This window comes from Callorhinchus milii, unplaced genomic scaffold (genome assembly GCF_018977255.1).
Source record: "Callorhinchus milii isolate IMCB2004 unplaced genomic scaffold, IMCB_Cmil_1.0 Scaffold20, whole genome shotgun sequence".
Lineage (NCBI taxonomy): Eukaryota > Metazoa > Chordata > Chondrichthyes > Chimaeriformes > Callorhinchidae > Callorhinchus > Callorhinchus milii.
Window position 1 is genome coordinate 5359334 of NW_024704761.1, and position 13710 is coordinate 5373043.

The following is a 13710-nucleotide window of genomic DNA, read 5'->3' on the forward strand; positions in this document are numbered from 1 at the left end:
AACTAAGTCTCGTCAACAAGACGCTTTGTATTGTGTTACATTAGCTCTACTTTCAAACACAAAAATACCTCCAGTTCCTTGTCACAATTGAGCTTGATTTCCTTCTTTCGGGAAAGCATCCCAGTCGTCAAAACTTTCGTTATCCAGGTTCGGAGGCAATCTTGGGCACCTTCCACAGCAGATTTTAAATTAACATGGAGCTGGTTTTCTTCTTGAGAAAGGTCATTTGGGGATTTCTGTAGGGAAAAATAAATCTTTGCGTGACTTAAAGCACTTTGATGCTACAATTGAGTACACTGTCCGTTGAAGTCCACAATCGAAGTTTAATAGACCAATATCCTTACTTTCAAAGATATCCAGTTACCTTTCTTTGAAATACTTCATTTGTTCTCTGGTCTTTCTTCGTATTTTGGCAGAAGTCAGAAACCATAATTAGAAGTTTTGCAAATGCATTAATTAGACAGCAAAGCAGAAATCCCAAATAATGCTTCCCACACACTGAGCCAATAACGCAAAATTAGCCCAGTGATTCCAGCACTACATGTCGTTCGCTTTCAGCTTCAAAAGAAAAAAATTGAGAAAAAAAAGTGGTTCAAAATATCAATTTTACACTCTGATAATGTGATCAGGTTTTGATTCCAATTTGCGAAGGAACCTGGGATTCTAGAGAATAAAATTAATCGCTTGCTGAACAAAAGGTTAAATAAAAAAGCCCCTCTCTTATTATGTTTCGTACTTCACATTGGTTTTCATTTGAAATTTACCTTTGTTAAGAACATTTGAATTCTCTCAGCAATATCCATTACAAGTTGAAATGAAATTTCTGGAACTTTGAACAATGCTATCCCTTTAACCAGTCGGCAGGTAATTTCATGAATCTTACTGCCCAATTTCAGGTCAGTTTCTTTCATCTCAGAGGCATTGAATCTGCAAAAAGCAAATTTCAACTGTTAACTTCTCTCATATGTACTTAAAGTGACCTGTATTGTTGGTATGAAATCGTCAATTCAGTGAAACAGAAAATAAAAGAGCATAAATAAATATGAGTCAATTAAAATGTATTCTAATTGGCAGCAATTTTAATATATAACATTTAACTGTGTATGTGGTTAATGTATTTTAACAAATTGAAGGTGCACACTAAAGCAGAGGTTAACCCCACAATAAACAGCAAATTTCCATTTGTGGTTGTCAAACATTCATAGAAAACATATCATTATGAAACACTTGAGGTTGTTCAACTGGTTTTATTTTATAATTGAAAACTATTCAGAATTGGGAAAATTCTTCATTTGGAGGTCGGTTTTCTGTAGTTATTAAAAAGAACCGGCCAAATTAAGACGGAATCTAAGAATTTTCCACAAAATCTGTGCAATATTCGTCCACAAAATATACATTCTAATGTCCGCCCACAAAATATACAGCCAATTCACTTTACAGTATATTCTGTGAAGCGCTTTGAGACATCACAAAGGTGTGATAAGGTGATATATCAAATGCAAGGATTATTATCATAATATTAAAATGTAAAGACACAATGGTCTTACAGGCTACTATGAGGTGGAAGTATGGGCATCAGTCTGTAATTTTGTAAATAAGTATTTATATAGATTATCTTTGCATTTTTGATGGCCATTCTTTTGACTAAAAGGTGCTTTTGGGAAGTAGGACACCAAGCATACCTTTCTTGTTGTTGACCCATCACATCTTTAACGTACAAGATGACTTTTCCAAAGGCCTGTGAGTAAGAAGACACTTTTATTGAAGAAAAAAAATCAAGAGCAATAGTGAACGATGCAAAGCAAACCTTTTGTGATCATGTTACATTGGTCTTGAAATGTGATTTCCCTTTGTGCTAATAAGATCCCCACCACCATGCATCCCTCTGAGTGCAACACAGGATTCTCTGCCCCCGAATGTACTTGAAAATTATGTATTGTTAAGCTTCAGAGCTTTATCTTGTGAGATCCACTCAACCACAAGAAACCCAAATAGATCAGGTCTCATAAACTCGGGTTCCGGCTTCTTGAACTCGAAGTTGGAAAGCTTACCGCTGCTTGTCCAACTAGGACCATCCCATCCTATCTGTTAGGGTTGCTCTGGAAGTGTTGCGGTGAAAAAGGTTAAAGGACAAAATTGTGATGTCTACACTGGGTGCCTTATGGCTCAACTTATAAAACCTGAATATCCACTTAATGGCAGCCGATTGGACCACTGCGTCTGAAAATGTAAGAGTGTGCAAAATTGTGGAAAATTCTTAAATTTTGTCTTAATTTGAAATTTTCTTTTAAGCGCTACAACTTCCAAAACAAGACTGAATTTTAAGAAATTTTCACAATGCTGCCCGATGTAAGATGAAGTATTGTCGACTCACAGAGTACGACTGGTAGAATGTCAGGCCACTTGCCATTTTTCTTAGGTTTAATTTAAAACACTCTGATATGACTAACCTGAATGTCTTGAGCATCGGATTTAAAATTTGGAGAGTTCATTTTCTGTTCATAGTCTTCGAGTCTGTGTAGCAGATCAATTATAACCATTTTCAGGGGCATTTCCATGCCTTTTGCATACTCTGGAATGTCCTCGGTCACAATCAGTGAAAGCCAGCTCTGGACCAGCGTGGGGTCAGTCTCCGTAAGAGGTTTGTTTTTCTGGACAAGCTCCAGCAATTTGCTAACGTAAGAGAAAGAAAAGGTAAAACATGTCTTGTCAAGTAAACCTTAAAAGTACAACATTTTAGTCTCCGGTTAAGAAATTCTTCTGCGACTAAACACAGCAGTTTTTTGGTCTGGCGAATTGAAATTCCTCACTGAACTGCAAACCAAACATTTCTTTGCCATTGAGCTTCTTAGCCTTGCAAAATACACAGTCAATCCACTTTACTATATATTCTGTGAAGCGCTTTGAGACATCGAGTGCCTTGTAACGTCCTCCTGACGTGAAAGGCACTATACAAACATAATTTTGTATTGTATCTTTTCACGTCAAGAGGGCTCGCCCAAAGCATTTCACAGAATTTCCTACAAAATGACCATGCATTCTGTAGATGAATGCGGCAGCCAATTTTCACACAGCAACATCCCACAAACAGCCATGCAGGGAATGACTTAAGGATAATTAGAGTTATGTGTTATATCGGGTGGGGAAGGGGGAAAACTTCGATTGTCACCTTCTTTTGTCTGGATGGGATTTTATTCTGTTACAAAAAGCAGCACTTTTACTCGTCCCATAAAATCAGCTTCGTGTGGTTGATGGTGTTTTAAGAACCAGTGAAGAAGAGGTATGATCAGCACCAACTCCACAACTTCCTCTTGAATACAATAATTGATCAGTCCGACGCATATACTGAAAAACACAATTACACAGATTTGCTTTGGTTAAACACATTCGGGGAGCAACTGGTTCTCAATTAAGACAGAAAGAGAAATTGCCAATGGCTCGTCAAGTTGCACTTCTTAAAAGTGCTGCCTCGGATCAGCTTTCAGGGCTACAGGACTTGTGGAATGTAAAAACTGAACAGAACTAATTTTTTAATTGCCAATCAGGTACTAATCAGCCTCCTGTGGGAACCCATCCTGTTAAAAGAACGGACCTAAAATCCTCTGGTGTTTGATGCCAGGAAGTGAAAGGGCTCAAATGACAAAAAAAAACTAGCGTGTGTTCTTGTCGCAAGGTTGTTTAAATGTTGTAAATCCTGAAATTTAATGAGGAAGAAAAGCTCACTACATGTCAAAACGGTTCGTTTAAGTGAAGTGCCGTGCGATGTTTAGGACGAAATAAGGATTATTATTGAACCTACTAAGAAAAAGGTGAGAATAACTTCCCAGCTTCTTCCAGGTGTTGAAGAATGTCATCTGTCCTTTTCTGAGGAAGCTGCAGCATGTGACAGATGTTTGCTATGACACTTTTATCTAACTGCAGAGAGCAATTGTTCCGGATCTGAAATGCCAAGATTGCATCTCTAAACCGGTTCTTCACAATTACGTTGGACTTTGCTTTCTTCGTAGCTTCCACCTGAGTATGAGGAGCCAGAAACCTCTTCAGTTGCTCACAGATCAATTCTTTAACCTGTGTTTGCGAAGGAAAGCAAAAAGCTCTTGAAGTTATGCAAGTAATGGATCCAGAAATCAGATACCAGGAAGTGAAGGAGTTCAGATGACAAGGGAGTTGAATGTTTGTAACAGATTTTGATAAGGAATGGTTTGCTGTTTTTTAAGCTTAAGAGCAGCATCGAAGCGCTGGAGTACAGCAATCTTTATCAGCAGAATCTCGGGAAATGTAAAACTGAGTACAATCAGGTAGCGCTCTCGTCAAACACTGAAAGCCGTGATAATGTCCTGCTGTAAACCATTTCAGCTTCAACATTGGAACGTGTTACATGGCCCATTCAGAGTGGCCATTCTGTGCAAAGTGTGAAAGGAACAGAACACGTGCTCTTTTAAATCAGTTCTGTTCAAACCCAAATGGCAAAAGAACCAGAGGGGAGATGGGCAGAATTTTTTTTACACAGAGAGTGTGGAATGCACTGCCTGAAAGGGTGGTGGAAACAGATTCAATAATAACTTTCAAAAGGGAATTGGATTGATACTTGAAAAGGAAAAGGAAATGGGGAAACAACAAGACAACAGCAACAACAAGATTTAATTTATAGAGCGCTTTTCGCGTCGGGAGGACTTCCCAAGGCACTGGACAGTTGGGTCGGGACCCGAGCATTGGGGGAAATGGTCAGGGTGAGGGGAGGGAAGGGAGGGAGTGAGGAGGGGGTAGAGAGTCGAGAGGGGAGCTGAAGGCACGGTTGAAGAGGAAAGAGCGGGGGAGTGGGACTGATTGGGTAGCTCTTCCAAAGAGCCGGTACAGGTACAATGGGCCGAATGGCCTCCTTCTATGCTGTAATATTCGATGATTCTATGAAATAATGATGCCATTCTTAAAGAAACCCACACGTTTTTATTAGATTTTGAGAAAATGTACCTGTGTTTCACTAAAATTGATTACTGACACATCTGGATACCATCCGCGTTGCGTTGATGTCTGGTAGCAATGCTGAAACTGCCTCAGTTGTGTCAAAAATTGTTTGATTCTTTCATTATTCAGATCGCAGAGGAGTTCAAAGATAGTCTGCAGCATAATTCTGCCTGCTTCACACTTCATATGAACAATTTTTTCTGCTGGGTTGCTCCAAAATGTCCTGAAGTTTGAAAAAAATCGCGATTCTGGAAAGTGTGCGATGTCATCATATTGGTGCCATTCTTAAAATAAAAACACAGAGAACATAAACATCCGAACACAATGAGATGCTGGGGCTACATAGAACATCAATCTGAATTTCAGTCCTCAAATCTGTCTCCAGTTGGCTATCATTTATTGTGTAGGATCAATAAACTTGCCCTGTCTGGTTGGAGCTGATTTTTTTTAACATAAACAGTAATTAGCTTCTCTTAGATAGGAGATATTATTAACAAACATTTTATGGTGTGGAGTGGAAGAGTAGAACTTAAAAAGTAAACTACTTTTCCCCTTCAATGGCAGTGGAGCTCTTTTGATGTCAATTTAACTGACTAATATGTTTAAAACGCAAAATACTGCAGATGCTGGAAACAGGCTTTAAGGTTTTAAAATCTCTCTCTCTCAACATCCCCCAATTCTGACGAAGAATCATGAACCCAAAACGTTGACCCACTTTCTTTTCTACAGTGATGCTGCCTGACCCGCTGAGTGTTCCCAGCGATTTCTGTGACTTATATGTTTGTCAGCCACAGAGAAACAATGTCAATCCATTATTGTTAATTTTCCTACCGTTTTCCGTTAGATCAGAAGGTATTTGTAAATGCCGTAAAGCAGATTCTTGAATGAATTCACCTCTGTTCCTTACGCCATACCAATAGGGAATACTTGCTCCCTTGACATGAAGACCTACGTACAAGTGTCCTTGTATAAGATATCCACAATCCTGATAGTTTCTGAAAGGCAAACACAGAATTGAGGAACCCAGCACCTGTTGAAAGGTAGCAACATAGGAAAACAAGAAGAAGCCATTCAGCCCATTGAGGCTCTTCTTGCAGTTTATTAGATCTTGGCAGATATTTTCATCCCATTGCCCCACTCTTTGCACCTTCCCATTGATTCCTTTACTACTGGTGTCTTTCCATCTCACATTGAACATCAAGCACAAGTCAGAACTTTCAGGAGAGGAGGAGGAAGGAGAAAAGAATAAAGATTGCATTTGGATAACCTATTTTATGGATTAAGTATATTCATGTTTGATCTTACCGGACAGAACAGTTTGTAACTTCTATGCTTCCACCTTCATCTAATATCAACAAGATGTCACAATTTTCATTAAAGCGAATTCTTTTTGGAAGCATTACATGGACGTGAATAATGATCATATCTGGTACCAATGGATAAGGATTAGTTGCTGTTTGACTGTAAAAGAAAAAGTAAAATAAAAGGTACTTGTTACCCAAATTTGAGCAAGTTACAATGAGCAAATGTAAATGGGTGTAAAACTGTATTTTTATTTTACGTGAGTTAGCATTTTGCAGAACTATTTAAAACTATACATTTCCTGCCATTGGGTATGTTACACACAATGTGTAAACTATGTGTACAGATGGACTTACAGGTGCCCTTGGTTATGCAATCAAAATCAGGGTTAGGATCAATGACAGTTTCTTAATTATATAATTAATACTGTCAATGCAAATCCAATGGGCAGCAATGCATTTTACTGAGAAGATTTTAATGCCCAACAAATAATGTGCCATTATTAACAGCGTTAAAAAAAAGACTGAATCCCACAACTACTTCTTAAACTTACTGCGAACAAATTAACTTGTTCCCTTATAATCTATTTTACTTGCTGGGATCGTGGACTAAAACAATAATTTGAGATGTCTGGATCGTAAAATAATTTCCCTTTTTACAGAAATGACACCCTGAATTTTGCTAACATCTGATTGTTACTTCAAGCCACTGAAATGTCTCTCTTCAAAGTAAAAAGATATTCAACAAACAATCATTCTTCACTTCAGAACAAAGTCAACCATCTTACACTATTAGTAAAACACTCACTTCTGATCACTAGATTGTTTCTTGTCTTCCTGCTTTGCTTTTGCTTCAGAAACATTCTTGTTGTCTTCCGTTTTGGTTCCACCCTGCATGAATATTTCACAAAAAGCTTTGTGGTCTCCCAACTGTTAAATTACATCACAAAACCCCACCACAGCACAGATATGAACAAGTCGGCAAAGCAACCCAATACTGTCACCGTAATTAAGTACAAGCAACGCTTATCGGGAAGGAAATTACTTGGATGTGAAAAATCCATTTGGCCCATTTGATCTCATCCTTCCAAGCACCATCATTCAGTCTTACCATCACAACATTCAGCCAATTCTTAAATGAGGTCCAGTGTCCTGTTCTCGTCAAATATCTGAATACATGTGGTCATGCACACTGAAAAATCACCAAGTAAATATGGGGGAAACCATGGAATATACTGCAAAATAGGTGTTCTATAGAGTGATCTCTGTATCTGTCTCTATGATACGGATTTTTTCTGCTGTGATATCTTCTCTTGCTATAATTCCTTATGACACCCTTTCCTCCCTTCACAGAAGACACACAGCATTTGGAAATCCTCACAGTGAACTGAACAAATTAAAGGAGTCTGCAGTTGGTGGAGTTGAATCTCAGGTAACTTAGAAATCTAAACTCTGGAACACAACCCTGGAGTTGTCTGAATGACGATGTACGAGTTTTCCAGCGGGTTTACATTTGATACAACACTCCTACACCTCGATCTTATTTTGCTGAACATTTAGGACTGAAGATACTTGCGTAATTATCCCACTTTGCTCTTGTTACCTCGGTTTGACTGCCTTTGTGAGTTTCTTGCACCGAGCCTCCTTTGCTCCCGCGGCAGCTGGTTGACTGATTGTTATCGGTCATCTGCTTGGTTGTGTCCTCTCTCTGGCTCGTATTACCCTGAGAAGCACCAAGGTCCCTACTTTCAACTTGTAATTCTGACACCTCAGCTCTTATTTCTCCACCTCTCCTTGGATCCATGTCGGCCTACAAAATACAGTTAGTACACTTTAAGAGTGAATCCTCCAAAGCACTTTGGTACGCTCTCCCGATGTGAAAGTCGCTTTCTCAAAGTATTGATCCTGACAACGCACACTAATAGACCCAGGACACAGCTCTCCCACCTGGTCTGCGGCAGGTTTTGCCACTTGCTCCTCCATATCGGAAATCTGTGCAAATTTACTTCGCTTTTGAGAATTCTTCCTTTCATGTTGTCTCCTCCTTTTCTCATTTCTTTTCTGTTTTCAATTGTTTTAAAAAAATAAAATGTAATCACTTGCATCACTTTTCCATCACCTAAACTTAAGATTCACTTTACCCGCTTCCCTGATACTAACCTGGTCAAGCTATCAAGCCATGAAGCCATGAAGAGCATAAAGGCTGCAAGCTTGAATCACTGAATTAGCTGTATTTCAGCTGAGGCAGTAATTGGGTTATAATTGACCTTGGCTAGAGACCCAGCGTTCCTGTTTCTGATCACGATCCAGGAATCCTTTCTAGAAAGCGAGTGTGTGAATGTTACGCAAGAATCAGGATCGGGCTTAAGCTGTGATGGCTTCCCATAGCTGAACAGCCTGCCAATTACTTGTCATCTACAGCTCACACGTGAAGTACAGCCACTCGAATGGGAACTGCACCCCTTCAGTGCAGGGGTGCAGGAGACCAGGGAGGGGGACCAAATGAAACGAGAAAACTCAGGTAAGTAGAATGATGCTCCATCTGCAGGTTCCAAATTTATATCTGCTCCACAACCTTTACATCCATCAACACACACGATGATGATGTTTGTTCAGAAACTCAAAATCAGCCGCAGAGTTTTAAACCAGATTTTTGGTAAAGCAGTGGTTCGTTACAAACTGACCTTGATGCCGTCACCAGTTTCCGGGTCTTTCTTTGAGCTGTCTGTTTCAGAGGAGGATGCCTGTTGTTTGGCAGACTCCTTGTGACAAAGCTCTTTCCCTGCTTTCTCAGTTGATGGTTGTTCCACTGCGGGTTGTGTGGACTCCACACGAGCTTGCAAGGTTTCTCCATTATCTACACAGGTATAATTAAGCATCTCGCTTAAGATTTGAGAAAATAGTCCTTGCATTTAATATAGCGCCTTATCAGTACTTTGAGACATCTCAAAGCACTTCACAGAATATACTGTAAAGTGAATTGACTATATATTGTGGACGAAACGTGGCGGCCAATTGCGCACAGCAGTGTCCCACAAACAGTCGTGAATTGAATGGCCAATTTATTATTTTTTTAAAGGAATTATTACCTCCAAAAAAGCGATCCGCCAATCGACTAACAACCGGGTTCCTACTTACTGCTAGTTAAACAGAGGCTGGTTACGTGTGCATCAATACATGCTGCCACCAAAAACACTTAATTTGATCTGAGCCTTGGGATACAGTATATAGTTTGGGACACGACATGTGTAAGCGACTGCCATGATGGTGGAAGGCAAGCTGGATGTACCTTGGTCTTCTTTCGAGCGTATCTTATGTTCCTATTAGCCTCTACTACGTATCATAAATGCAGGTATTATGTTTGAAGCTGAGGGACGAATGAAGTGAAAAGGAATGAGCGGTCCTCACCTTGAACACAGGACTCAATGGGGTCACAAACACTTTGCTCTTGATCACCGGTTGTTACAGACTCTGTAATTGCAGTAGTTGGTAATTCCTCTCGTTCCTGCTTTGCCGAGTCTCCCTGAGTGACTGGGATCGTTTTCTTATCCTCCTTGTTTTTCTTTTTTTTACCATGCCTCTTCTGTTACGCAAATCATTGGAAATTAATCAATCAATCGATCCATTCCAGATTATCTACATCAACAACTTGTACTTATACAGAGCTTTTCTTATAGGGAAATGTCTCAAGTTTCTTTTTAGAAAGAGATCCGAGCATAAAGCTGGGAAGTCAAACTGGACTAAGCCACTTCAGTATATGTTTCATATTTATATATATATATGTTTCATATTTATTTTTTAACGAAGGGTTAGAAACCAGTTTGAATATCTAACATCAATGGAGTTGAAAATGCTGGAGTCACAAATGATTCGTAAATATTTAGTGATGCTGGTATTCGGATGTGCATTACACCAACCCATTGGAACTGTATTCTGTCACAACCATCACATTTTTGCTCTCCATGTTAGAATGGAGCATCCATCTACTGCCATAATTGCAATAGGCAAACAACAGCAACAACAACATGCATTTATATAGTGCCTCCTCATGCCGGGCAGTGTTCCAGAACACTTGACAGTGGCAGAGCACAATGCCGAGCTGGGGGAAGGGGGCAGGTAACCGTAGGCACGGTCGAAGAGGAAGGTCTTCAGGTGGGACCTGAAGATGGGGATGGAGGGGACAAGGCGAGGGGATAGAGGAAGAGCGTTCCAGAGTTTTGGGGAGTAGTGTCTGAAAGCACAGCCATCGATGGTGGAACAAAGGTGGTCGCAGGCACTTCATTGTTACAAAAATGCACAAAATTCAACACATACCCTCTTCTTTCTCTTACTTCTTGAAGTCTCAACGCAGCTGGACGAGTCAGTTTGGGAAAGTGAGTGTTTTTCACCTTTGGTGGTCACAGAGCCCTTCTCGTCATTAGTGACTTGCTCATGAGTTTCATCTGGTCTTTTCTCATCTGACCGGTCAGCAGCATCCGTGTCCTTCTGGTTTGCAGCCTCAGTACCCAATGTTGGGCTTCCAATCTGAGTGTCATGTATATTCTGATCCACTGTCTGAGCCTCAGGAGTCGCCACCCCTGATAATAATGTGAATGGACCTTAAACATAGTTTCGCCCACAAAACATACAGTCAATTCACTTTACAGTATATTCAGTGAAGCGCTTTGCGATGTCTTGAAGACATGATAGGCACTATATCAAATGCAAGGATTATTATCATTATTAAAGGCATACCTACAATCTGCTGTGTCCATCATTCATCATGCATGTAATTAATTGATTTACATTTAGTTCTTCACCTGAACGTGAACACTTACCTTCTCCACCTGCTGCAGATATGTTGGCTTTGTCTTGTGGGTTCAGATTTTCATTTGGTGTGGAGTCAGGAGCAGATTCTTCGGCTGACAAACCCAACGAGCCACTCGATGTCTCTGATCTCTGTAATAAAGAGAGGAATGTGTGTGTGAGGCACTTAGCTTTGCAGCTTGGAAAACAAAATTACCATAAACAGAGGGAAAATAATCAGCTTGGACAGAGAGAAACACTGCCAATTAAATCAGTGTAAGAACATATCTTCTTCAACTCCTCTGATCAGAAGCCCCATTAAATAGGGCGTTATTCTGCACTGATACACAATACAAGGTGTTGTGCAAATAGCCACAATCATACAAAACTGGAACATGACAAACCCAATACCACACCTTAGTTCTCTTCTCTGTAGGTTCAGGAAGAGAAGTGCTTTCTCCTGTGAAACTGGCAGAAAAGGTTTGAGATGGTGGACGTCCTGATGTGGTTGCACTGTCGGTGACGGTCGCTGGGTTGATTCTGCTGTCCGTTTGAATTTCAGTCGTGTTGTTACCATTAGTGCTCAAAATTTTATTTGTGTCCAATGCAGACGCCAATGAATTTGGTGCTGGATGAGCAAAAGGTTTGTCATGTGGCAGAGGGGATTCCAGGGCAGATGTTGCCGGAATTTCCTCTGGTGCCTCAACTTCCATCCGAATCTCAGCCTCTGGAAAGTTACAATGGTCATTTGAATAGAAACGACACAAAACACATTAAGAAAGAACTTGCACTTTTATCGCATTTGGATTATATTGGATCACATCTCAGAGTTCTTCAACATCAGTCACTCACTCCAGAAAATAAATAGCCAGGAGGTATTCACGTAAATGTGAATTTCAGCCAGGCCACAGGAAGAAATTTCCCTGACCTTTCTCCTGACTCAAACCTTTGACTTTACATTATATTTCACCCACAAAATACACAGTCAATTCACTTTATAATATATTCTGGTGAAGCGCTTTGAGATGACTCAATGACATATTAAAATTAAAGCCTCAGAGAATCAGCTGACGTGTGTCGGGTGCGTGTTCACTCTGAATGTATCCCTCACTGCTCACCGAAAACATGAACCCGCCTGAAACGCTACATGCCCTCCAAAAACCACGGCCGGGGAGAAGGAAATCAAAAAGTGCGCGCAATCGGCGGCCGCGCTTTGCCCGCAAAACGCACAGCCAATTCGCCTGACAGCGTTGTTCCGTGAAGCGCTTTGAGACGTCTCGACGACGTGACAAGGCGCCATATCAAACGCAAAGGTTATTAATGATGACGGTGATGATGATGATGCGCCTGACGCTTATTGCAAGTCTTAAGATTACTCAGCAACCACAACGGCAGTGTGTACCTGCACCAGTCCCGCACCGCTCCAGCACTTCGGGAAGCTCCCTAGCTCCCGATCTTTCTTCCTCTGAAGAAATTTGCCTGGACTCTGCTCCCACTCATCCCGCCCCACTGCAGCTGTTTCCAGCAACAGTCAGATCAGGAAAAGTCAGACCTTGCCCATTGCATAAGAAATCCCTACTCAGGGCACATCCCTGAATTGTGTGCGTTTTACTAAATGCAACACCCCCCGCCCGCCCCACAAGAAAAAAAACTTGCTGCGGTCTTGAGAACATGTCTGCCACCTAAAAAAATGTACGAGAAATACGACTCCGCGCGATCTGCGGTGGAGTTTCGCTCCTGCACTTTACTTTAACTTTTGCTCGTTTGTTCCTCTCGAGAAAAAGCTTTGCGATTTGGAGGCGCTCCCTTGGTGAGCATCAGTTGTGTGTTTGCAGCTCCACATTCAGTTTCGATTTCCTGAAGAAGCGAATCAGATTGGTTTCTTTTGTTAACAACAACGACAACCAACAACAAACCACAACAACGACAACATGCGGAAAAAAAGAAAGAGTCAAGCATTCACTCAAAGCACTCATTTGAATAGATCTGAAAGCCCTTAAGACCGGATGAAAGTAAAGCCCCTTTATTTTAGAAATAAAAGAAAAAAACAAGTGTCCATATAATAAAACTAATAGCTTCAGGTAGGAATAGATAGATGGATGAATCGATCGACGAAGTCGCACACATAGTCATTTGTACGGCATTAATAAACTTGTTCCGTGGTTTACGGCAGTTCCCATTTTAACTTGCAATGGAACAGAATGATTGCTGAACTTCAACTCCCAAGTGCCCCTGTTTGCAAATTAGGTTGATAATAACAATCTTTGCATTTAATATTATGCCTTATCATATCTCAAAGCGCTTAACGGGATATATTGTAAAGTGGATTGGCTGTATTCTGTGGACGAAACACACACGAAAGTCTGTGTATTTTGTCAGTTTCATAAATTCCTAACAAAAGATTTGGGACCCTCTCCTTCAGCTTTTTGTATGTCGTTCAACTGCTTTGTTGAGTCTTGTATTTTTTTTGCGGTCATGCAAGTTAGAATTCATTGAGGCGTGAGTTACAGCGCTGTATATTTCCTCATAAACTGTTTGCCACTGTGTGGTGCTCCACCATGGTTTAGTTTTATGTGTAATTTAGTTGTATAATGCATGTAGATGCGTGTATTATATAGCTCTTTGATGCCTATCGATCTAATTCCTCCAGAACACCCAC

General features: G+C 40.5%; 1 protein-coding gene across 1 annotated transcript in view; it reads right to left on the reverse strand.

Moving 5' to 3' along the window:
• Nucleotides 1-12685, reverse strand: part of LOC103175536 (E3 ubiquitin-protein ligase rnf213-alpha) — a 51441-nt gene extending 38756 nt beyond the window's left edge. Inside the window, 19 exon segments of the mRNA XM_007888630.2 lie at nt 69-236; nt 765-927; nt 1683-1738; nt 2451-2673; nt 3170-3224; nt 3227-3345; nt 3800-4068; nt 4972-5249; nt 5797-5960; nt 6271-6426; nt 7075-7157; nt 7870-8076; nt 8214-8327; nt 8951-9123; nt 9675-9849; nt 10581-10843; nt 11084-11204; nt 11468-11778; nt 12454-12685. Coding sequence (XP_007886821.2) covers nt 69-236; nt 765-927; nt 1683-1738; nt 2451-2673; nt 3170-3224; nt 3227-3345; nt 3800-4068; nt 4972-5249; nt 5797-5960; nt 6271-6426; nt 7075-7157; nt 7870-8076; nt 8214-8327; nt 8951-9123; nt 9675-9849; nt 10581-10843; nt 11084-11204; nt 11468-11764 — 3084 coding nt within the window. The 5' untranslated portion in view covers nt 11765-11778; nt 12454-12685.
• Between the last annotated feature and the right edge of the window lie 1025 nt (nt 12686-13710).